Here is a 26,447-nt window from a genome sequence, read left to right as displayed (position 1 = left end):
TGTGGAGAGAGTATAACTGTGGAGAGAGTACCATCTCTCTCAAGGAGGGCATTGTGGCTCCAAAGGGGGAAATAAGGAGTGGGTAAAATCTTGGAACTTAAATATCTTTGGCTAGAACAGTTCTCAGGGAATGTGTGCGCCACAGAAAAACAATGGACCTCCAAGATGAGGAAGTAGCTAAGGGGAGAGTGTACTGTATAGTTTAGCTCAATAACAGCTTAAGAGACTGTAATGTTAAGTATTTGATTGTCAAACAGCCCCGTGTCAAGATGCTGCTTAAATATCTCTCTCTCGTTTCTTAGGGTCACTTTGTAAAGAATTTAGGAACTGCTGGAGATAAAGAGACTGAGACAGAAGTTCTGCTTCTTGAACATGATGTTCCCCATCAGGCTTTCTCCCAGGCTGTTCTTAGCTTCTTACCAAAAATGCCATGGAGCATTACAGAAGAGGTAAATTAAAAACACATGTAACAGAGTGGCTGCCACCTGAGCACCCCCTTGTAGCTCTCTACCTCTGCTTCTCCTTTTCAGGGCTCTATTCAGTCTTGTGAGCTCCATACAGTCTTTCTCTCTGTTCAGTAATACCCCTCCTTAGGGACAGGTTTTATTGGCATATGGTTCAAAATAAACACACGCACAAAAAAAATCTACCCCCTGCCCGAAGCTGGGCACAGCTCCTCCTCTCTGAGGTACTGTCTCAAAATGCCCCTAGTGTCATAGGCTTTTCCCTGCTTTAGTAAGCCATTCTCAGCCCCTCCTGGGGTTGACCCTTGATCTCAGGGTCTTCGCTGTAGGACCCTTTCTCACTCTCTGCAGTCTTTGTACTGTTTCTTCTTTTATTAGGGCCCAGGTGCTTTCCCTTAAGCCCAGTTCAGACCAGGTAGCCAGTCATAGAGTGCGCTGGACCGTGCTCCCTCTTAAAGGGGCCAGTCACTCTATGACAACACTAGTTTTAACTGAGCTCAAGGACTACCACGACTCCTCCTTCAAAACCAGACACAAAATTTCTCTGTCTTGTTGCAAAGGGATCTCCGAGAATAAAGATGGGAGGGGAAGAACTTTTCCAAACCTACCGTCTCTTGGGATGAGAATTTTTAAATGTTATTTCTACTTCGCTCCTTCCTTCGTTCCACCAGCAAGAGTTATGCTGTATTAGATTTCTTCAACCGCTCTCCCAAATCTTCAAAGTATATTCAATACAAAACCAACTAGTTAACTTCCTGTTTATTGAATTCCAAGTGCATTTCCTCCAATGATATAACCTAAATGTGGGAAATGACTATTTTAGGATGTATAAAATAATCACTTGTAATCAAGGCTCTCTACAAACATTAACTGACCCTTGTAATAACCTCTGTGAGGTAGGTGGGTAGTATCCTCATTTTACATTCATTACACATATTCATTTGCAACTTTTTTTTTAAACTGGAAAACTGAGACAGAGAGGTTATATGATTTCTCCTAAACCACAAAATTTTCCATGAACTCCAAGTCAGCATGAGCTGTGCAAAGGATCAGGAGCCAAGAACTACTGACTCTGACACTCAGAAGGACTGAGTGTCAGAACCGCTATTGCTTAGCTCCTGATCATTTACTAACTCCATGCTGACTCAGCTCATGAAAAGCTTGTGTCTTTTTTCTTCTGTTTGCCAGTAAATAACAAATGCTTTAAACATTTCTCTCATAGTTCTTCTGTTCATCACTGTAGTCCTGTACACTTTGACCTAACTGTATATGAGGGAGAAGCTCTTCTGTTACTGAAAGTTGATGTGACTTGTGCTCCTAACTCACTTTGGTGCTTTTGAAAATCTTACCCCAAAGTACCTTCCTCTAATGACATTTTGTAGTTTGGTTTCTACAATATGTTTGAAAAACTTATTTAAAATTTCAGGACATGAAAGTTAGAGAAGACTTGAGATATCTGTGTGTTTGTAGTGTGGATCCTCCAGGCTGTACTGATATTGATGATGCATTACATTGCAGAGAGCTGGAAAATGGAAATCTAGAGGTATTTTGTTCCATTATTTTCTTATCTACGGGCCATTTATTTGTCGTCATTGTCCCCCCCCCCCCTTTCCTCAAACAACAGTGTAATGGCAGAAGGAACTGAAATGGGATTTCTTTAATGTGCAGCGCTAGAAAATGTTTTTGTCTTCACCAGTTGCAGTAATGGAGCCACTGATATCAGCACATTAAAATGAAATGTGACTGGGTGGACAAGGAGGATTTTTAAAAATATTTCTTGAGATTAAGTTTCACTTTTCCAAGAAAGTCACAAAAAAGATTTGTTGGGTTTTTTTTTTTTTTTTAATTTTGAAATGGGTGTGCGATATGCAATGTCACTCAGCATTTAGGGAAAATGCTGCGAGAGGGCTTGTCTACACTGGCACTTCACAGCGCTGCAACTTTCTCACTCGGGTGTGAAAAAATACCCCCCTGAGTAGTGTAAATTTCAGCTCTGTAAAGTGCCAGCGTAGATAGTGCACCAGCGGCTCCCAGCACTGGTAACTATTCCCCTTGTGGAGGTGCCGTGACTACACAGCCATATAAAGCGCTGCTGCGGCGGTGCTTTAATGTTGCTAGTGAAGACATGCCCTTAGATTGCTTCAGCCAGTCTCTTAGGCCTGGTCTACACTAGAAAATTAAGTCGGTTTAACTGTCAGTCGGGTGTGAAAAATCCATTATCTCTGAATGGCGTTGTTAAGCTGACCTAAATCCTCATGCACACAGTGCTCGGTCGACAGAAAAATTCTTGCGTCAACCTAGCTACCACCTCTCAGGGAGGTGGATTACTTACTCTGACGAGAGAACACCTCCTGTCAGCATAGGAAGTGTCTACACTTAAAACGCTATAGCAATGCAGCTACAACAACGCATCTGTGCCACTGTGGCATTTCAAGTGGGGACAAGTCCTTAAAGTGGTTGCTCGGAGAAGACATTTCTAGGCTGTAAAACATATTTAACTATAATCCCCAGTTCTCACTCATAATTTTCCCAATAATCCTGCTCTTGGCTTGAAATCTTCCAAGTGTGCTGTCTGCCCAAAGATCTTATATCTGCGACTTCCTTTTTTTTTTTTTGACACATTTGTGTTTGGCTATTCTTTAAGTTATGCACAGATGGAATAACTAGTTAATGGAAATTTGACATACTTAGCATGAAATTAAGTCTCACTGAGGTCTGGGACTAGGTGTGAAAAACATTGGTTTTCAGTTACTGAAGATATGACCATTTGATATTAGTTGTTTTGCACATGCATTTTAATACTTCCAATGTGTAGTAGTAGGCCCTGATCCTGCACGCATTCAGAATCCCACAGGTGGACTCCTATGAGGTGATTTGTGCCCTTTGTAGTCTCCAGTGCTGATCCCTTTGTAGGGTGAGGGTCATAATACAGATGCATGTACATATGTGTATAGCTTTCCATGTTATCTGAGACTGTGCTTATATCCAGGTAGCACAGGTTCGCTAGTGAACTCTGGTGTCTATTTAAAAAAAGAAGTAAAAATGGAATATTAATACTAGTTAACATTAATGTTGAGAAACCAAGCCTGTAGTTCAGGAAATTTGAAAAGTTAATTTTTACCACAATGTTGTGCATGCATTGTATTTGCTATTCCCATTTTCCATGTGTTCTATTCAAACCAGTAGCCCAGTCTAGGAGTCTAAGGGATTTTTACAAAGGTTGGGAAGGTGGGGGTTGTTTGGGTTTTTTTAAGTTACTTGTAAACACCTTTTTGCACCTCACAACTCGTTGTATTGTGTGTTTTGATATATATTAGCTTGTGACAATAATAGCACATAACACCAAAATTGTAGGGCTAGCAAACATGGAGGAAGACAAACCCAAATTGCAGTTTCACTTGGAGAGAGATTAGAGCAGTGGAGGCTGCAAGCAACAAGGAGAGTTACCATCCCAATAAATGTAAAGTCTGTCACCTGGGCAATAGATGTGCACCCCTATCTTGTATCTACTGTAAACATCACTTTAAAGTGAAATTAAATTAAGGTTACTTGTTCATGTAATCAGTCACAGTAGTTGCTGCAGGGATTGTGAGGAGAGATGAAAACACAGACAGTCTTTCACATTGTGAATCTCTGCTTAAGATAATACAAGAACCACTGCTTCAATCCATAAAATGCATACAGTGTGATATGCATGCTGAAAACCAGGTTTTTATTTCTTTCAAAGGTTGGTGTACATATTGCAGACGTCAGCCATTTTATTCGACCAGGAAATGCTTTGGACCAAGAGTCAGCCAAAAGAGGGACAACTGTATATCTATGTGAAAAAGTAAATGCTCTTTTCATAGAGCTTTCTTGTTTTGGTGGAATGTTGTTGCTAACATTTTATTTGGAGGAGACGGAGATATATCATTATCTCCAAGCTGAACAAAAGGGAGGTCTTTAGACTGTACTTAATTTGGATAATGTGTTAAAGTAAACATACGTTGCATCAGGAGTCAGCCAATAGAGCAGGACTGTAGATCATTCTAAAGGTTCTCTCTGAATCACAATAAGAAATACATCATTTTCGAAGTATGTTGCATATACTGTATGTCCCAAGTAGCAGGGTTAAGAGCGGAGTTCTACGTACTTCTGACTCTGGAGTGTTAAACTCATTGTAATTTGCAGATCACTGTCAAAGATCAGAGTTGTAGTTCCTTCCCTGACTGGTCATCAGCCAGAGTAGAGCTGACCCAGTAATTGGTAGTTACAGTAGAACAATTGGCACAAGTACAGAATCCTAAAGTAAATACAGAGATGTGGCATTCATAGGCAACAAGATAGTCAAAGCTGTGGAGTCTGCTCAATTTAATATAGTAACATCTGATTGGCTTTTCTCATTGCAGAATCTCTTGTAGCCTAGAAAGGCTCCATCACACAGATGTCTGTGCCCGATTCAGCTCCATTTGTTTTGTCTAACTCGCAGCAGTATATTTCCTATGGACCACCATTTCTTTTCAATAATAGCTACTGTAGAAAGAGCTGTTACAAAAACTGACACCTGTTAGATCCCACTCAGAAGGAATAAGCTTCTTCTGAAGTTGTGTATTCCTTTTTCTTATAAATCTGAAAACCTATTTTATATTTTTCATGATGAGATTAATGTCTGCTGGAAGAGCCATTTAATAAAAGCTTAGAACTAATATTTTCTTGCTGTTAAATATTTTATTGTCCTATGATTTGGGATGGAAAGAAGTCTCTAACTAATTTAGGTAAAACTGTATGTATTGCTAAATAGTTTGTTTATCCCTTGTTTTACAGAGGATTGATATGGTTCCAGAGTTGCTTAGCTCCAATTTATGCTCCTTGAGATCTAACGTGGACAGGTATTTGTACCTAATCTATATTTAGATCTTGTCCAAGTAGCTCCAGATGTTTTTTCCATGTTTTTAACTTCGGTTGATTCTTTTTTTTTTAGGTTTGCATTTTCATGTATATGGGAAATGAACCACAATGCTGAAATTTTAAAAACCAGATTTACCAAGAGTGTTATTAATTCCAAGGTTAGTTATGTGTATTAAAATATTATTTTAATGCTTATAAAAACAACCTGGAAAAACTGTACTGGAAACTGAATGTCCTAAGGATCCAGAGACTCAATATATAGGAGTTTTTCCTTCTTTTCATTACTCCTTTTGTTTTTTCTACATTTTTATTTCATTTTATAATTAGAAAATGACTTTTTAAATAAAGTCAAAATAAATGCCTCGCCCGAATCAACATGTTAAGGCAATTAAACAAGAGGTTACATTTCTCTTCCTATACTTTTTGGCCTGATATTTACATATGTTTATGAAAATATAATGGGCCTGATTTTCAGATGTGTCAAGCACCCATAACTTCTTGTACAATCAAGGGGAGCTGCAAGTGCCCAGCAAATCTGAAAATCAGGTCTAACGTATGTCTCTGAGACACAAAAAGTACAGTGTAAAAGCCAAATTTTGTACATCTGTATATGTGTTTTCTGTTGTGTTAGTCTCAGAACACTTGAGGATGACGAGGTAAATTCAGTGTCGAGTGGTAGTCTTTGGGATTATGATTTCCTTGTTTGTGCTGGTTTTCAGCATACTTTGACAATGAACTATGGCTTGTATTTACAACAAAGGGAAGAACATTTTGCTGTTCAGTACTCAGTTGTTTGTGGAATTGTCACGTTATTTGTTTTTCTTTTCAAGGCATCCCTTACATACGCGGAGGCACAGATGAGAATTGATTCCTCAAGCATGAAAGATGATATTACTACTAGTTTGCGTGGACTAAATAAATTAGCAAAAATTCTGAAGAAGAGAAGAATTGATAATGGGTAAATTTGTTCAAATTGGTTTTAATGTCATGGTCTCATCTGTTTAGTTGTTTTAAATCTGTCCAACTGTATCATGCCGCTTGGTGTTAGTCTGCACTAGCCAATATAACATTTCGAAGATCAGTGTTAGATTGCCATTATAAAATAATATAGACTATGTATAAGGTAGTTATTTTAAGTTCTCCAACTATACTTAACCTTTTAATTTTCTTTTGTAAGTTTGTGATAGATATTTGTAACAAGGTTTGCATAGCAAGCCAATTATATTTTTAAAGCCTAGCCACTTTACAAAACTTACTGTTTAGACTTGTTTTTGGGTTAAAGGAGTGCCAGAAAGTTTCTATAGTGCGAGAGGAAAGACCATTTAGGGAACTGAGGTTCTAACTAAAACTGAAACAACCTGAGCTGTAGCAGAACTTCTAGGTATCATTTGAAATACTGTACTGTAGAAGAAACATATAAAGAAGGGTTTTTGTTTCCAGCTTTCATCTCTTACAATATTCAGTCATCTCAAGTAGGTGCGTATTTAGGAATGTTAACTTTTCTTTATCTCTGCAAGAGGAAGTAGAAAATTATATCTCCTAAAAGTACAAACACAGGATATGTGTATACTTCAAGCTGAGGGTGTAATTCCCAGTTTGAGGAGACCTACTTGTGGTAGCTTGCCACAGTAGGAGGGGTAGCTTCCCCGAGTATGTACTAGCATCTCTGATGAGCACACACTTGGGGCTGCTAACCCCTTCCACTGCTGTAGCTACATCCTATCTTTAGCACACTAGCATGAGTATGTCTCCTTAAATTGGAAATCACGCCCCTAGATTGAAGTGTAGACATACCCATAGAAGTGCAGTAACATTTTGGTTTGGGAAGTCAGGGACTGATCCTCAGAGATGGCAAGCACCGCTAACTCCTGTTAATAGAAATAATTTGCACTTGCTTGACCTATATCACAGTCAAGCAGTATAATTGTTCAGACTACTTAAACTGAGCCTTCCAGTACTTTTTGCTGTAATACATGATTATTTTGTTCTGTTTATTGTCTTTCAGGGCTTTAACACTTTCCTCACCCGAAGTTCGTTTCCATATAGATAGTGAAACTCATGATCCTATTGATTTGCAGACCAAAGAGCTTAAGTAGGTGTTATGGGTTTCTGGTGGGAGGAGTTATTTTGTTTATTGAATAGTGCATTTGTAGAGTCCACTTACATTTGGTCAGTCAATCCTAGATGGACTATGATTTCTATGAATTTCCTAATAAGTCTATGAAGTATGTAAATCAGGGAAGGTCCATAGTAATATTTCAAATTGAGATCTTACTTTTTATGAGCATAGACCAAAATGTTCAAATCCTGGGTGCCTAACGTTAGTGTTAATGTCAGGCTCAACATGCCCTCTCAATCTCCTGTGGGGCTACCTGACAGTTGATGAACATAGATAAGAGCTCAGTTCACCAGCTGAAAGGCAGAGGAAGTACAGCTGAAAGGCAGCGAGCAGGGGAATGAGAGGGTAGAGTACAGCTTCCATCCTGCTTGCTGCACGTACAGGAAGCAAATGGAGAATCCCTTCCCCAGAAGCCTGGAGCACATGGGGATGAGGCAAAGGGATCCCAACCAGCTCCCTCCTGGTGATGAGGACAAACACTGCCTGTTGGAAACACTGGACCTGAAGTTTGGGGGCCAAGGGAGGACAGCATCGGTGGGGCACACTGGGAGACAGAGATCTGGGCAGACACACAGCATTTATATACATGCACAGTGATCCCGAGATACTTTATGTTAATATAGGACATAGTGCTACTGAGGGACTTTCAGGAAGAGAGGAACTAAGCTTATCTATGTAGCCAGCTCCTTTAAGCCCAGCCCAACTTTTAAGTCAAAATTTTTTTGACTCCATTAGATCCTCTCTCAACTTTATCTGGCATATGTGCAAATGAGTTCTTTTATGTATAGTGTGCTTTAATATTAGAACAATTATACTAGACTATTTAAGAAAATGTGAAGTGGCTTATCCCGCGATTTCCCTTCTGAATAAGTGCTGAATCAACTAATGCCATTTGATCTGATTTACAGACTTTTTATTGTGATTTTGTCCCCATTCTTCCCCCCAGATAAATTGTAGGATTGATTTAGTGTAACTTTTTGCTTCTGTCTCTACCTCCTTTTTGGACCTGTGTAAATATATAGGTTTGTCTTTACATATTTTAAAATTTTGTCTACTTATGTTTGTATAAATGTTCTAAATTGCCAGTTTACTAGGCTCAGTTTTAGAATCTTGTCAAAGGTAGTAAAAAGACTTCTTTATAGAGTGCTTAAGCAAATCAAAAATTGGATATTCTTCTAACAGTGCAAAATGTTTCCTGTTGACAGAGAAACTAATTCCATGGTTGAAGAGTTTATGTTGCTTGCCAATATCTCCGTAGCAAAAAAAATTTATGAGGAATTCTCAGAATATGCCTTGCTTCGGAAACACCCGGCTCCTCCTCCATCAAATTATGACATCCTTGTGAAGGCAGCAAAGTCCAAGGCAAGTTTTAACATTTTAGAATAAAGTAATTCTAAATAAAGGGCTATTCTTTGCTGTTCTGCTGTGTAGACCTCTCTCTCTAATGGGCCACTTAAATTCCATTTCTACCCATTGCATTTCTACCCATTATTTTGTGTATTGTGTTCCGTTTTGTTTTTAAATCCAACTTGGCCCTGCACCATTTAGTCTATGCTTTGAGAAACTCCACCAACCCATTTGTCAAATACCTGTTTTTGAATGAAGGAAACAATACAACCTTAAATCTTTTATATCTTGTGGAAGGCTGTTTTTCCCCTCTCTAGTCTAAGAGCTTTCTTTTTAAGGTAATTGTGTTGGCTTCTAGATCATTTATGCTGGTTAATGTATTTTGCATTTATTTAAAGGGAGGGTCAGTGACCTGTAGTTAATGGGTTCTGAAAACAAATATTGCTGTTGGAATCTAGAAATAAGCATAGTATTTCAGACATGACCAATCAATGGTTTAACATAAACTAAGGTGGAAATAAATGCCAACACAACTAACCTTAAAGTTACATATTCTTGTATAACGCTTAGATCAGAGGGATGAGTTTAAGATTGGAATTAACTAAAAAGTTGTTTTGCCTTTCATTAAAGGGAAGTTGAACTTCAATCTTTTTCTGTCTGTCTATCTTAAGTACATCTTTGTGCCCCTTTTGAGTTGAACTTCTTAAAAAAGTTATTACTTTCTAGAGGCTGTGCACAATTCCTTTCAGCTTTGCTTTCTTTTCCACTATTATTCTCGTGCATGGAGCAGGGTGTTATGATGCAAGTTCTGCCCCTGACTTGGCATCTTGGATAAATCACTCCTTAGCTGTAACATTGGGATGATGATTTTTGTGTCTCTAATCTGAAAAGTGACTGTCAAAATACCATTTTTCCCAATGGATTTGGTCCCTGTGTGTATTGAGAGTCCTGTTTATCTAGTATAGTAGCTAAAATTTTACACTACTGGTTGCCTGGTAAAACCGGTAGTGCAATGGAAAAATGAGTTGGAATTTGTAAGGCCTTGTATCATCAACACTCATGTTTACAAAGATCCAGTTACAGCATCACCACTGAGGACATAATTTGACCTGGAGAATCTTTACTAGTGGTGGTGATGTTTCAGAAGGAAAGCTGGTTGAATTTGGATAGCTGGTTGAATTTGTAGAGTTGGCACTTGAAGAAACTAACTTTAAAACTGAGCAGACTGATCTTTCTCCTGTTTTTTTCTTTTCTTTTTTTTTTCTGCATCTCAGCTTCAATCCATTGCTGAATGAAGAAATGAAAAATCAAAGTGCAGCCCAAAGAACTCATACAATTATTAATTTTAGCAAAGTCATTTCCTCCACCCTCCCTCTGCTACCCTGCTAATTAGATCTGACATTTTGCTGAATTTTTAGAATATTGGCTTTTAGCTCTTTGCTGCTGGCCCATCAAAGTCCATGTGCAGAACTGTACTGTTCTTTAAGGTACTGACATCCTATCAGATTGTCAGCACTTCTAAGGTGATTTATCAGATATGACAGAAGTTCTTAAACTCGGGGAAGGGGTTGGGGGAATGTGTTCTGGGTGTGTGAGAGAAGCTTTAGGAAAAAAGAAAACTTACTGTACAGATTCAGAGGTGGGCAGCCAGAGAGCGGCAGCTGCTGGTTGGGTACCCAGCTCTGAAGGCAGCGCTGCCGTCTGCAGCAGGGGAGAAGTAGGGATGTCAATACCATACTATGTCACCTTCAGAGCTGGGCGCCCGGCCAGCAGCCGCTGCTCTCTGCTCTGCCTTCAGAGCTGGGTGACCAGAGAGCAGAGTCTGCTGGCCGGGGCCTGGGGGGTGGCGTAAACTACTACAGACACAAGGAAGGGGGGCATGATCAAATAACTTCTGAGAACCACTGAGATACAGTATGTGGGGCAGCATGTACCTGATAAGTTTGGAAGTGCTGAGATGGTGTAATTAATTTCCTACATATGGCTTTGAAAATTTTTAAGGATTTGACAATAATATAACTCTAGCCTTCTTTCTTACAGAATTTGGAAATTAAGACTGATTCAGCAAAGGCTCTAGCTGACACTTTAGACAAAGCTGAATCTCCTGATTTCCCATATCTAAATACACTGTTGCGAATCTTGGCCACTCGCTGCATGATGCAAGCTGTCTACTTTTGCTCTGGAATGGATAATGATTTTCATCACTATGGCTTAGCATCACCTATTTATACACATTTTACTTCACCCATCAGAAGGTAATTTACTTTATGGAACTTTCAAAGGAAAGAAGAGAGTGATGAATGCATTAAAACTACTTTACATACTGCATCGTGCCTCATAATAAACAAAATTTCATGATCGTTCTTTTGATTTATATTTGAAAAGGATGACTTGTGCAGTGCTCCTGTCATCCTGGTCTGACTCCTGTGTTCCTAGGTTTGCTGTAACTCTTTCCCATGACATCAGGCTCAGTATTCTGATTTCAGTCATACATTCCATAAAATAGGTCTGTTTCTGTATTTTAAGTGGAAAGCAGTACATCCTTAATGTATAATTGCATAAAAGCACATTTTTTGGATCCATTTAGGATGAGACATTCCAAACAGAACCTACAGCAGAATCTGGCTAATCGTTACCATGTAGGAGCTCTGCTGCAGAATTTGGGTGTAAAATAATATTTTAGGGGGGATTAATTTACATATATAAAATGTAGCCTTAATTTAACATTAACTTAGTAAATGACATTTCATCTGTACGTTGCACAGGGAAGCAAGTATCTTTTGGGGGAAGGATAGCTCAGTGGTTTGAGCATTGGCCTGCTAAACCTAGGGTTATGAGTTCAATCCTTGAGGGGGCCATTTAGGGATTTGGGGGAAAAATTGGGTATTGATCCTGCTTTGAGCAGGGGGTTGGAGTAGATGACCTCCTGAGGTCCCTTCCAACCCTGATATTCTATGAAGTAATTTACTATTGGCTTGAGTGAGAATGTGATTTGGAAACCAAGTGTGCATGTAAAGGGTAATTCCAATGTATATGTTTTAAAATAGGGCTTATTTTTATGGTTTCCCTGATATACAGGTGGATCTAAGTTTTATGGAAACTACCTGTGCTTATCATTACTCCCTAGATGTATCTTTAAGGCAAATGTGTTGTATATGGATAATTGAAATTCCTGTGGAATACATATGTATAACTGTCGGTAAATTGTAGAGCTGTTAACAGTCCAAGGATAATATGTCAGTAGCCAAAATGGATTTTTTTTTTTTTGAGTTAAGCAAAAGTTATTGTTCTGCCATAGTTTCATACATAATCAAGTTCAGCGATGCTCTGAAAATGGTTAAAAATTGCATTGGCATTCCACGCTGAATCAATGATTCGATATTTAAATTTGCTCAGTTGACAAGGGAAAAAACTATGGCTCAACTGCCAGTGTGCAAACTCCCCCTTGAATTTGAAAGTCTAACTGTGTTTCTGGTTTACGCATCATTAATGATAAAAAGTCTGCAGGTGGAACATAGTAAGGAATTCTGTTGATGTTGTAGAAATCAGAAAGTAATTCAGTTCACTCTTACATCACTGTGCTGGCTCTGTGGCAGATTTTTTTGTCACTAAAATAAACAAATATAATCTTGAATTCACATAGGGAACAGTTCTGTTCAGTAAAGTGATGTCTCTTTTATAGAGTTGATTATTGGCCTTCATCGCGTGCTACCATAATACCAGTTAAAGTCCCTTCTCTGGGATAAGGTTTTTTTTTAAAAAAAAATTGAGTAATTTCATTCATACAAATAAAATGAGATTCAGAAACTTCCAAAAAATGAGTACATTCTGATATGTGGGCTCAGCCTTCTGTTAGTGATTTTATCTCATCCGTGCAGGTACGCTGATATAATAGTACATCGACTATTGGCAGTGGCTATACAGGCAGACAGTACTTATCCAGAACTTACAGATAAACATAAACTAGCAGACCTGTGTAAAAATCTCAACTACCGACATAAAATGGCTCAGTATGCACAAAGAGCATCAGTTGCATTCCATACCCAGGTAAGTAGTTTTGAGATGGGGTCATGCTTTTCAAACTGTAGGAAAGAGTGAACTTTTGTAATAAGAGTTACATCTGTGTAGGTAATATACGATATTGCCCTGCACAGTATACCAAAATAAGTCAAGTCTGAAGCATGTAAGGAATGGTTAAAGTTTTCAGCATTAGAGTGCTGCTTCTAAAGGACATCTTAATTTTACCTGGGATAATAGATAAGGTATCTGCAGGACTCCCTTGTACTACTTTTGTTTTTTAAAAAGACCATATATACTACAAACTACTGTAACGTGTTTTTCTTTTAAAGCTTATAAATAATGCATTTTAAATTTAAAATACCTTGACATTGAGCCCAGGATTATCTGAATCCCACTACAGCAGCTAAATAGCAAAAAGTTGTGAACTATAGCCAGATAGAATCATAGAATATCAGGGTTGGAAGGGACCTTAGGAGGTCATCTAATCCAACCCCCTGCTCAAAGCAGGACCAATCCCCAACTAAATCATCCCAGCCAGGGCTTTGTCAAGCCTGACCTTAAAAACTTCTAAGGAAGGAGATTCCACCACCTCCCTAGGTAATGCATTCCAGTGTTTCACCACCCTCCTAGTGAAAAAGTTTTTCCTAATATCCAACCTAAACCTCCCCCACTGCAACTTGAGACCATTACTCCTTGTTCTGTCTGTCATCTGCTACCACTGAGAACAGTCTAGATCCATCCTCTTTGGAACCCCCTTTCAGGTAGTTGAAAGCAACTATCAAATCCCCCCTCATTCTTCTCTTCCACAGACTAAACAATGCCAGTTCCCTCAGTCTCTCCTCATAAGTCGTGTGTTCCAGTCCCCTAATCATTTTTGTTGCCCTCTGCTGGACGTTTTCCAATTTTTCCACATCCTTCTTGTAGTGTGGGGCCCAAAACTAGACACAGTACTCCAGATGAGGCCTCACCAATGTCGAATAGAGGAGAACGATCACGTCTCTCGATCTGCTGGCAATGCCCCTACTTATACATCCCAAAATGTCATTGGCCTTCTTGGCTACAAGGGCACACTGTTGACTCATATCCAGCTTCTCGTCCACTGTAACCCCTAGGTCCTTTTCTGCAGAACTGTTGCCTAGCCCTTTGGTCCTTAGGCTGTAGCGGTGCATGGGATTCTTCCATCCTAAGTGCAGGACTCTGCACTTGTCCTTGTTGAACCTCATCAGATTTCTTTTGGCCCAATCCTCTAATTTGTCTAGGGCCCTCTGTATCGTATCCTATCCCTACCCTCCAGCGTATCTACCTCTCCTCCCAGTTTAGTGTCATCTGCAAACTTGCTGAGGGTGCAATCCATACCATCCTTCAGATCATTTATGAAGATATTGAACAAAACCGGCCCCGGGACCGACCCTTGGGGCACTCCACTTGATACCAGCTGCCAATTAGATATGGAGCCATTGATCACTACCCGTTGAGCCCAACTATCTAGCCAGCTTTCTATGCACCTTTTAGTTCATTCATCCAGCCCATACTTCTTTAACTTGCTGGCAAGAATACGGTGGGAGACCATGTCAAAAGCTTTCCTAAAGTCAAGGAGCAACATGTCCACCGCTTTCCCCTCATCCACAGAGCCAGTTATCTCGTTACAGAAGGCAATTAGATTAGTCAGGCATGACTTGCCCTTGGTGAATCCATGCTGACTGTTCCTGGTCACTTTCCTCTCCTCTAAGTGCTTCAGAATTAATTCCTTGAGGACCTGCTCCATGATTTTTCCAGGGACTGAGGTGAGGCTGACTGGCCTGTAGTTCCCCGGATCCTCCTCCTTCCCTTTTTTAAAGATGGGCACTACATTAGCCTTTTTCCAGTCGTCTGGGACCTCCCCCGATCGCCTTGAGTTTTCAAAGATAATGGCCAATGGCTCTGCAATCACATCCGCCAACTCCTTTAGCACTCTCAGATGCAGCGCATCCGGCCCTATGGACTTGAGCTCTTCCAGCTTTTCTAAATAGTCCCAAACCACTTCTTTCTCCACAGAGGGCTGGTCACCTCCTCCCCATGCTGTGCTGCCCAGTGCAGCAGTCTGGGAGCTGACCTTGTTCATGAAGACAGAGGGAAAAAAAGTATTGAGTACATTAGTTTTTTCCACATCCTCTGTTACTAGGTTGCCTCCCTCATTCAGTAAGGGGCCCACACTTTCCTTGGCTTTCTTCTTATTCCTAACATACCTGAAGAAACCCTTCTTGTTACTCTTAACGTCTCTTGCTAGCTGCAACTCCAGATGTGATTTGGCCTTCCTGATTTCACTCCTGCATGCCCGAGCAATATTTTTATATTCATCCCTGGTCATTTGTCCAATCTTCCACTTCTTGTAAGCTTCTTTTTTGTGTTTAAGATCAGCAAGGATTTCACTGTTAAGCCAAACTGGTCGCCTGCCATATTTACTATTCTTTCTACACATCAGGATGGTTTGTCCCTGTAACCTCAATAAGGATTCTTTAAAATACAGATACGTTAATACACTAATTACAATGTCTGAATGAATAGTATGAACATGCTTTACTTGTGATTGTTTGATAATTGTCTTCATAACAAGCCATTATAATATCAGTTTTTAGCAAATCTTTTCATTGCCTAAACATTTGTTTTTATTCTCATGATTCATCTCTCTCACAGTTGTTCTTCAAAAACAAAGGAGTAGTGAATGAGGAGGCGTATATTTTATTTGTAAGAAAGAATGCAATTGTGGTTCTAATTCCCAAATATGGTTTAGAAGGAACAGTCTTCTTTGAAGAAAAAGACAAACCAAAGCCAAATCTCAATTACAATGATGAGGTACAATATTTAAGGGGATTTTATTCTTATTTTGGCTTTTCATTTGATAATGGGGCACAATGTCTAAAATCAGTATTCTAGTGGTTAGATGCAGGGAATGGCATAATATATTGTATCCTTGAAGTTATAAACTAATCTATAGTAACAGCAATTCATCTTCATGCTCCTTGTGTGAAAGTTTTTAAATACAGAAGGTTCTGAGGGAGAACAGCATTCATTCATTCTTAATGAAATCCAGCATAATTATTTTGAACTCATTTTTTATTTTTTATATATATATATATATATATATATATATATTTTTTTTTTAATTTAGTTGATACTTTGGACAGTCAGTGTTCTCTCTTAATTGGCATTTTTAGGCTTGTCGTTAAGAAACATTAAAACTACAGGGAAACTTTTTGATGTGTGTAAGTTGTATGAGCATTAGGAGTTGTGAATGGTGCCTGTTATAAACTGGGAAAATACATAGCAAAATACATAGTTGGTAGCAAAAATAAGAGATATAAGATGTTGGGGATGAATTGTAAGCCTCAAGTATTCAGATATAAAGTTCCATGTTGGGGGAAAAAAAACTGTTAAATATATTGACACATTCCAGGTACCCTCGCTTACAGTAGAGAAAACAACATTTTATACGTTTGACAAGGTTAAAGTAAACATCATGTTAGATGCTTCCAACATCCAACACCAGAAAATTCGTATGGCGCTGGTAGAACCCAAGGTAAGGCACAGGCTTTACAGTACAAAGCAATATATCATTCAGTTGTCTTAAAACTATTGTATAGTAAACTTCATATTTAACTTTTAAAAAACCATTATTTCTATTTATTAGGAGATTGCAGTAACACAAATCACATCTGCTTTTAACAAAAACAAATCTGACTTCAGTGACAGTGTTTTTTAAAAAAAAAAAAAACAACCCAAAGTGGCTTCTACGTGCTGTGGGAGCCATATATTTTTAAAATGTAAATATTTAAGAAGATGGGATTCTAAAGTAAATTTCACTTCCACAAAGCACCTTTTCCCACCAGTGGAAATTCAACTTGTGGATCAGAAGTAATATATGATTTGAAATTCAAAGCTCCAGCTCACAGACCATAAACTTGTAATTGACTCTCTAAAAGAGATGCAGTTAACATGCCTGTTGACATTAGTTTGAGGGTCTTTTCCCAGGTAGAGAAATATATTACTACGTAAATACAATGTTAATTTAAAATTCTATGGGCAAAATGATACGTTTACCTCATGCAACTATTGGTTTACTAAAAATCATAAACTTGATAAAGAAATGGCTGTTCCTTTTCACAGCAACTTCTGTATATGCCCAGCTATCTTTGCCTAGAATAAATTTTGTAAGTATTGCACAACTATAAGCTAGTACTAACAGTTAGCATCAAGACTATGGATCTTCGCCTCTTCCCCTCTGCATCAAAGACACCTGTATTATACCTCTTTGTATCTCAGGCTAGCTGACAAATTTTACATGATGACAGGAGCTCTGAAACCACCAGTAAGGGATTCTGTATTTGCATTCAGCTATTTACAATTTTTAGAGATTTAAGTAATAAATAGTAGACAAATGTGAATTAAAAACAATATAGTAAATGTTAATTGGAGTCTTTTTTTCCATTTCTGAGTATATAATCATTTATGTTTTGGATTATTTTAGGAAAATGTTGAATCTGTTTCTAAAATATTAGATTATCCTGATCTTTGAACTCTGCCAATACAAGACTTTATTTATAATTACTTTTATATCTAGTCTTTGTCCTTGCTCTTAATAATTTCTACCTCACTTTGCATTGTGATTGCTGTAGCAACATCATGACATTTTATATGGTGGCTTAAACTTTATCTTGATACCTACTGTCAGAGATACGTTTCAGAGTAGCAGCCGTGTTAGTCTTTATTCGCAAAAAGAAAAGAGTACTAGTGGCACCTTAGAGACTAACCAATTTATTTGAGCATAAGCTTTCGTGAGCTACAGCTCACTTCATCAGATTCATAGGATGAAGTGAGCTGTAGCTCACGAAAGCTTATGCTCAAACAAATTGGTTAGTCTCTAAGGTGCCACAAGTACCCCTTTTCTTTTTGTCAGAGATACTTATTTCACTGAAATGTCAGATGTGCTTTACATACATACCTGCATGTACCTTTTGTTGTTTGTTTTAGAGTCATCTCCTCTCCCGTTATTAATATTTTTGACAAGAAAACAAAAACTAAATGTTTGCTTTAACCTTTTTTGTATATTTTTTTTCTCCCTTTTTGATAGATACTGGGAAGTGATGTTCCAAATCAGACTACAGAGCTGAGCACTAACAGTGAACCAGAGAAAAAGAAGAAGAAGCTGAAAAAATAGCTGCATTCAAGCACCTAATAAATCAAGTTTACCTATTTTGTGTGTGAAGACGGAAATTTGTAAATTGAGATTTCATACAACTTTTAAATTTACTTGTAAATTTTTTTTTAATAATTTTAAAACTGTTTGCATTTTTATTTCATCTCTTGCGTACCCAAGTGTTTGTAATAGTTTTTAAAACAAATATTTTGATGTTTTCATCTTATAGGTGAAAATAAATACTCATGTAAAATGAAAGAACGTTCCCAGCAGCAGTTCATTATTGTACCAGAAGTGGGAAATCAAAGGACAGAAACTTGTAGTGATTTGATAAAGTAAATTATTGTACTGTACAGAAATTTGTTTGTTTTCTTAATCACCTGGTCCTGTGAATATTACTTCTGATATTTCTGATCACGTTAGAGTATTGGTACAGCTCCCCTCAGGAGGAGTCTGTAGAAGTACAGGGTCTAAATTATGCTGTTAGTGTTACACCCATGCAACAATGTTACACTTCAAATTGAAATGTTTTTACTATCTAGGAACAGGAGAGGATTGAAAAATTCTTTAAACAAAGTTTAGTGGTATTTTTGGAAAATCCCTACTTTCCAGATCAGGATTTCCCCGATTAGTATGGCCAAAAAGGTTGAAAAAAATAACTGTAAAATTGGTGAGTTGCTAGGACCCAGCAGCAGCCTAGGCACAAGGGAGGAGGAAATATTCTCTTCTGCCTTCTCCTGCCGTGTACTAACACTAATCCGTGTCCCCTTCCTCCCCTACTTCCGAGCACAAAGGGCTAAAAGGGCAGTTAGGTGTTGCAACACCGAACTCCTAGCCTGTCACCCAGTGGAATCCTTAGTCCCAAGTTAGACACTCAGGCTCCCCGTGTACTGTATGGAAAGAGTTAAATGCCTAAGAAAGGGGTTCACAGGAGCCATCAAGATGAGCAGGGAGCCACCTAAGCTAGTCAGTAAGAAGTGCTGAGGCAAAAGGTAGGGTCTCAGACCCATTCTTCAAAGGCAGTTATACACCTTACTCTGTGCTGCGGCAAGGTACCTCCCTCTAGAATTCTCAACCATGAACCTTCTTTGGACTGCTAGGCCTAAGATAGCCAATAGGAAATGCTGAAGAGAGGGGTTGGCCTAATCCTCACCCCTCAGAGATAACTAGGTCCCTATTTCTCATCAGGATTCACAGTGGTGAATCCTCTCCTGGAGTTAGGCACTTAAGTCACACCAGCAGTGTCCCCATTATAGCTAATAGCCCATTTAGAGTCTGTCCTCTGCCTGTGTTAGAGCAAGGACTTGAATCTTCCATATCCCAGGCAGTACCCTAACCAGGGGTCCATAAAGTCACAACAACCCCAATGTGTGTTTAGTTATTTGTACAGGGAGGCATCTGTAATTGTTTGGTCATCCCTATACTTGAACTGAGCCCTTGGTACTTTGCACTGTTGCTTGTTGAAAGAGGCACAAACTGATGGATTGACCCCAACTTGGATCCTCTACTAACGGAGAGCCACAGGATAGAAGAGTTAGGTACCTCTCCCCTAGAGCCCTTGACTCCTTGCAGAGTGGTTGGAATCAAGGACTTTCTTGTTTGCAGCAATCTAGAGTATTGCTGTTTGTTGTCATAACCTTTGATCCATAGCAAACTGGCCAACCTACCTTATGGCTCACACTTCAGGAATATTTGTTCCACTATTTACTAAATTATAAAAGGTCTCTCCCCCACCTCCAATATCAATTAGACATACCTGTGATGGCAAGAGGGCTGAAAGAAACTAACTTTAAAAAAGGAAAATAGTTTCCACAGTAACTGGTGTTGAAGACTTTTGAATGGATAAGTCAAGATTCCCCATTGTTTTCAATAGTGGGAGTGGCATATGCCACCATAGGTCCTTTTTTGTCCCCTATTCCTCCCCCTTTTTGTGTGTGAGTAGTATTTTTCCTACCCTGGCAACTCTGTAAGGGGATATACAACTTTTTTCAAACAATCTTTCTTTAGATTAACTTTCAATATCACCACAAATTTAGTCTTTCCAATTAGCCTACCAATCACACAGACCTCTGATATATGGGCAACTCCCCTCATCTTCAGTTCAGTGTTGCAGCACAGCTGGTGCTACCCATCCTCTTCTCCAGCTTAGTGCCCAGACTGCTGCCACAGTAGCAGCTAGTAGTGATGGAGTTGCTTTATTCCCAACTATTTCCTGGAGCAGCTTTACTTTTAATTTGTTTTTCATGATGCAGCAAGCAATTTATAATCTTTCTTCCTCTCCCTCCTGGTAAGTGGAAACATGGTGATCTCAGCCATCCAGCCCCATCATTGCAGTACTTCCCTTCTAGGAATCGTATGCCCTCGCTTACATAACATCAAAGTGCTTCCACAAACAACAGGGCACTTCAAAGCAGTAGTGTGTACATAAGGCCAGTTAGGCTTCAGAGGGTAAAATAATGCTCTACCTGTGCACAGGCAGCCATTGTGCCAACCCATGGGTTTGAGTGTCAGAGGAGCATCTTAGGACAACTCTTGCCCCAAGAAGCTGCAACTCCTATGTAGAAAAGCCCAATCAGGAACATCTGAGCAGTTCAGGGTGGGTCTAAGCCAGATAAGAGCCATCCAGCTAGCTCAGCGGTAAATCCCACAAAAGATCCATGTGCAAAGGAAAAACTCATTAAAGTATCTACAGTCCCTCTCAGCTATTAAAGTGTGTCCTCAAAACCTTGGGGAAAGAACCAGGATTTGTACACAGTCCCCCTTCTTCCCACAACCAGAAGAATAGAGTGAGACATAACTAGAAGGCAAAAGGTTCAGCAAAAAGGGCCAAGAAATCACAGCTGCACAAGCCAACTGATTCAGGCTCTGAACAGGCAAGGTGGAAAAACAAACACTCTTCCTCCCCCTCCCCCAGAAAACTTGATACTATGTGCCCCTAAATGGCATTTATCCTATAGATTCCCTCAGAGGACTCATTAGATAAGAAGCCTAAGGGCAAATCCTTACATGAGACAGCAATTTTATTGCACCCTTCCAGTGATGATGCAATCCTGACCAGGAAAAGCATAGAAGCAGGAAAGCACTTAGATACTCAAGGACAGCATTTCTCAAACTGGGGTCTGTGGACCCCCAAGGGTACTCCAGGGGGGTCCGTGAGCCCTGTTGATCAACTCCTACCCCTCCCTCCCAGTGCCTCCTGCATGCCAAACAGGAGATTTTAGGCACTAAAAGTCCAGCAGTGCAGTGGGGCTAAGGCAGGCTTCCTATCTGCCCTGGCTCTGCACCACTCCCAGAAGTGACCAGCACATCCCTGCAGCCCCAATCCACAGCTCCCATTGGCCGGGAACTGTGGCCAATGGGAGCTGCAGGGGTGGTACCTGTAGGCAGGGGCAGCATGTGGGCATCCCCTCAACTCCCTGTCTAGAAGCCACTGCCAGATGCATAGGTTGGTCACTTTTGGGAGCCACCTGAGGTAAGCGTTGCCCAGCCGGAGCCTGCACCCCTCACCCCAACCCCCTGCCCAGTCCAGAGCCTGCACCCAAACTCTTGCACCCCAACCCTCTGCCCCAGCTTGGTGAAAGTGAGTAGGAGTGGGGGAGAGTGAGCAACAGAGGATGGGGGGATGGAGTGAGCTGGGGCATGGTCTCAGAGAAGGGGCAGGGTAAGGGCTGAACAGGGGAGCTTGGGCGGTCCCCAAAATTTTTTAAATCAAAATGGGGGTCCTTGGGTTGCTAAAGATTGAGAACCGCTGCTCTAGGATGCAAGAGCCCAAAAATGCCATCACAGAAGTACAAAAAGGTGGCTGCTAGGGTAGTATCATTAGCAAAAGGATACAATAATCCCATTGGAAAGGATATTTTTGTGAAGGAAAATCCAACTGGCAGAAAAGCAGAGCAGCCCTGGCCACTAGCTGCTTTGCAAGAGCTACAACTGTGATGACTAGACCATCTAAAGGCTCTGGATGACAAGAGCCAGTCTGAGTGCAAGTCTACCCTTAAGAAAATAACACTAGCAACACCTTTCATCGCAGATGCCTCAAAGGATGCAAAGAAATTCTCGGCCAGGGCCGTGAGTGCACTAGCCAGGTACCACACCTGGTTACATGCCTGTACTGGGAATGCCCACTCCAAAACAAATCCTGAACTTATCCAAATTCCTAGACTCCTGGTTGGAGAAAAATTGGATAAGAGGGGCAGACATCATATCCAAACTGAGGCAATCCCTCCCATCTCTACACAGTGCCCAGTGAAAGGACTACAAGCCCAACAAGAGGTTGTCTATTGTCATCACAGAAGTACCTCAGGAAAGACAGCATGTATATCAGAGGAAAACCCTGGGGCCAGGGAGCAAAACCTGTTTTGGCAGCAATACCTTTAAGAGCTCACTATGACAACAAAAGACTGCCTCCAGCCCAATTTTAATCTAGGAGGCACAATTTTCCATTTCTCAGAAGAATGGGATTGCTTGAACATGTACAAGTGGGTAAAAGTAGGAAGCAGTTTTGGTTACTCCCCCAAACTAAGGGCCTGACCCCAACCCCGCTTCATCCAATCACGGATACAAAGAACCCTATCGAACACTAGCCCAGGCTGAATGAGATCTCTTACATTCCAGACATAGGACTAATATAATCGGTACCCTCAGAAGAAAGGTTCTTAGGACTATAATGGCCTTCATATCCAGAAGCACACTGTGGCAGAGGACTTCAAATTGATGAACACATGGATGAAGATGAGATGCCCTATGGAGACCCGAGTCTTGACAGTAACATACTGGTACCAAGAGGATTTCCTCACCTCAGCAGACCTAGCAGATGCTTATCTACATATCCCCATATGTCCATGTCACAGTCATTTGAGTTGTGTATGGCACAACTCATGATAGGTACAAAACACTGCCATTTGGCCTTCCATCAGCCTCCAGTGTTTCCTAAGATGCTCTTTCAGTGCCACAGCTCTTACACTGAGATTGCTTCAAGCAGATGGGTTTGTGATAAACAGCAGGGAAAGGTCATTGATCCCTTCCACAAAGATAGCTCGCCTGATAGTGGATGTAGACACATATGTGGCCAAAATCTATCCCACACTGAACAGATTTTAAAAAAATCCAGAACCAGGTCTTCATGCTCACGAGGAACCAAAGACAATCTACAGCCCAGCGTCTGCAGCTAAGACTTCCGGTTTCACAGGCAAGATTCCACATCAGGTGTTTCCAGAAGTTTCTGTTGAAGGTATGGAACCACTTATCAGAATGCATGCAACACTGGGCACTGGTTCCAAACCAGGGACAGAATCCCCCAAATGGTGGAGAGTCCTAGTGAACATCCACAGGCATCTTCCTGATCCACGGACCTTCAGGTACTTGCAACAGATGCCCACCTAAAATGTTCTATTCTAAATAGGCTTATATACCACACCGACTGAAGAATGTGTGCTTTCCAAAAGTGCCTAGCATCAGCCTAACACCAGTCATGTGTTTGTTCTCTCATCTTCTTCCCTAGGGAGAAGTGTGTGCAGTGGAGTATCTTGTTTCCTGTTTTACAGGGACAAACACACCGCTATATGTTTGTTAGAAAAAGCAGAGTCAAAGAAATGAGCCTTGCAATGGCGCAGAAGGTGGTTAGGTTTGTGACTGTCCTTGGCTCCTGGAGGAGTTCATTCCAATCTTGTTCTGGCCTCCATGAAAGTCTCCATCGCCTGAACAAACGAGCTTTACCCTTATTGTAAAGTTCCATTTTGCCAAAGGAAGAAAGTCGGTGATCCTGGGGTTCATTGCAGATCTTTTTGCAATCTGGACCATAGGCCCAGATCACTGAGCTCACTGAAGATCAGGACCAAGGATATTAAACAGGACTAGAGCAGTGTTCCCTCTAATTTTTTCCATCCATGTGTGGAATGAATTTTGTTATGTGCACCATACCAAGGTAATGTGCAGATGTGAGCCACCAGTAGACACCAAAAACCTAAATATGGTTTTAGAAAGTTACCATAGGGATAATCATTCCAGTCAGGACAGGTTGGACATTTTAGAACTCACTACTCAAAGAATTAAATTTAAGCATAAGAGAGAAATAAAAATTATGAAATGCATAGACCAGTCCAAAAGCTCAAACAGCACACTTTAAAAGAAGTATCAACCGTACAAGTATGTGTTGGGAGGTGAGTGTGAAAGAGAGAGAGAGTGTGAGAGAGAGACAGAGATGTGTGTTGCCCCTTTAAGTACGCTGACGCCACTATAAGTATGCTGGCCTTTTAAGTAGATCAGCAAGTTCAGAAACAGCAGCACCTGCCAGCAAGCGCCCTCTGTCCTGAGCCCTGTCGTGTTCCCTACCCCCCCACTCTGTGGAGATGGAGTACAGGGGGTAGGGGCACCCTGACATCAGTACCTCTCTCCTCTGCTCTGCACAGGAAGCTGGAGGCTCCCGGGAGCAACTCTAAGGCAGACAGCAGGAGCAGTGTGGCAATAGGTGGAGGGACACCTGACCTGCGTGGCATTTGATAACCTGCTGGGCAGCCGCAGAGCTTACAGGGATCTTAGCCAGAGGGTGAACTGATCCTTGTCGTATGGGGGAGTATATCTGGAATACAGAACAGCATAGGAAATGTATTGCTTTGTAGACAGGAATGAAACCATCAGTCTCTTGGAGCTCAGAGCAACAAAGCTATCCCTCTGCAGGTTCCAGAGCCACCTCAAAGGCAACCACATGCAACTCAAACTGGACACCATCACAACAATGGTGTATCTCAAAACCAAGAAGGAACTTGAAACTCAACCCTACATTGGGAAGCAATAACAGTAATGAAATGGGTGGAGGAGAATCCGGTTTCTGTAAGAGCAATACACAAAGGGAGAACCACAGCAGAAGGCAGATTAGCTCAGCAGATGTGCAGCCAAAATTCAAAATGGTGTCTGAGGCAGGTAGTCCTCAACATGATCTCAGAGAAATTTGGTATTTTAGCTGTCAGTCTGCATCACAAAGACAGAATGGTGCCAAAATACTTCATTAGGGAAGAAGATCCAAGGTCAGTAGATATGGATACTCTTGTACATAGGTGGAAAAAGGGCTGCTTTCCCACGACTTCCACTTCTAAGGAAGGTAGCTCAGGAGATAAGGCAAGAGGAAGCAATGGTAATAGTTCTAGTTCTACATTGCACAAGGAGACCAGAAGGCTTATTAAAGATTGGTGTGACTGCAACTCTAGCCACTCTTTCCTAAGTGGGATCTACCGCTGGTCCTAACAGCCCTAACCAACCAACCCCTTGAACAGCTGTTACGCTATTCTTTCAAAACCTGCTTCTTGGTCACTAACATGTCTGCTAGATGAGTAAATTAGCAGCCCTATCCATGCAGGAACCATACGGTGTATTCCACAAGAACATGGTTCTAAGGAGTCCAGACTCTTTTACCAACAGTTTAATCCTCTTTCTGTGCTTTGGAGAAAGTGATCTTCCCATCATTCTTTCCAAGTCCACAGCATCCTACTGAAAAAACTGTAGCATAATCTGGATTTATGTAGCGCACTAAAGATCTGCCTCGAGCAAAGATCTGCCTCAACAAGATCAGGTTCATCCGTGTTTGTGTCCTTTCACCCGAAGTATCAAGATCTTTGGGCATCCAAACTAACACTGGCCAGATAGATTAAGTTATGCATTGTAGAGGTGCATACAAAAACCTGGATTTGTGCTGGAAATGGCCCACCTGTTGATCACTTTAGATAAGCTATTACCAGCAGGACAGTGGGGTGGGAGGAGGTATTGTTTCATATTCTCTGTGTGTATATAAAGTCTGCTGCAGTTTCCACGGTATACATCTGATGAAGTGAGCTGTAGCTCACGAAAGCTCATGCTCAAATAAATTGGTTAGTCTCTAAGGTGCCACAAGTACTCCTTTTCTTTTTGTGAATACAGACTAACACGGCTGTTCCTCTGAAAACTTTCTATTCAGGCACTTATTTTCAACAAAAGATTTCTCAGTTTCAGTCTATTCTTTATCCTTCCTGGCTTAATGTTTACTGCTCACTACTTCCCATAGAACACAAAATTATATGGAACAATGGGCTGCAGAAGGCACATAGGGCACATGTGCACTTCAAGTGGAGTAGCTGTAGGGATACTACTCATTGTATGAGAAATTTCTTATCCAGTAGTTTCATTTCTGCTAGCAGCATCTCCCACAATTCTACCCTCCTTTGTATGACATTTAATTTGTCTACAGGTTGTGGGCTAGTTAGACTACTGAACATAGTTCACCGGCTGGCATTAAGGTTATCACTCATTATGTTTAAATTTCTACACAGCTTTGGAATGAATCTTCGGGCAGCAAGCCAGAGATGTGAGCATGGCCAGCAGAAGGCTATGCTGTAACACTGAACTACCTCCAGAACCCCAGAAAGGAGGGGAATATCCCATACAATCACAGAATTGTGGGAGATGCGGT

The 26,447-nt window shown here is 40.6% G+C and overlaps 1 protein-coding gene across 3 annotated transcripts in view; it reads left to right on the top strand.

The window, feature by feature from the left end:
• DIS3 (DIS3 exosome endoribonuclease and 3''-5'' exoribonuclease) overlaps window positions 1-18,369 on the top strand; it is a 32,952-nt gene extending 14,583 nt beyond the window's left edge. For all 3 annotated transcript variants that reach the window (XM_048852146.2, XM_048852136.2, XM_048852156.1), the window contains 13 exons: window positions 303-449; window positions 1,891-2,007; window positions 4,192-4,293; window positions 5,268-5,332; window positions 5,425-5,509; window positions 6,182-6,309; window positions 7,357-7,443; window positions 8,676-8,832; window positions 10,858-11,072; window positions 12,696-12,864; window positions 15,511-15,669; window positions 16,271-16,393; window positions 17,945-18,369. In XM_048852146.2, coding sequence (XP_048708103.1) covers window positions 303-449; window positions 1,891-2,007; window positions 4,192-4,293; window positions 5,268-5,332; window positions 5,425-5,509; window positions 6,182-6,309; window positions 7,357-7,443; window positions 8,676-8,832; window positions 10,858-11,072; window positions 12,696-12,864; window positions 15,511-15,669; window positions 16,271-16,393; window positions 17,945-18,031 — 1,641 coding nt within the window. In that variant the 3' untranslated portion in view covers window positions 18,032-18,369. The remainder of the gene's footprint in view (window positions 1-302; window positions 450-1,890; window positions 2,008-4,191; window positions 4,294-5,267; window positions 5,333-5,424; window positions 5,510-6,181; window positions 6,310-7,356; window positions 7,444-8,675; window positions 8,833-10,857; window positions 11,073-12,695; window positions 12,865-15,510; window positions 15,670-16,270; window positions 16,394-17,944) is intronic.
• Window positions 18,370-26,447: the final 8,078 nt, after the last annotated feature.

This window comes from Caretta caretta, chromosome 1 (assembly GCF_965140235.1).
Source record: "Caretta caretta isolate rCarCar2 chromosome 1, rCarCar1.hap1, whole genome shotgun sequence".
NCBI lineage: Eukaryota > Metazoa > Chordata > Testudines > Cheloniidae > Caretta > Caretta caretta.
This window is presented reverse-complemented; position numbering and strand designations above follow the sequence as displayed.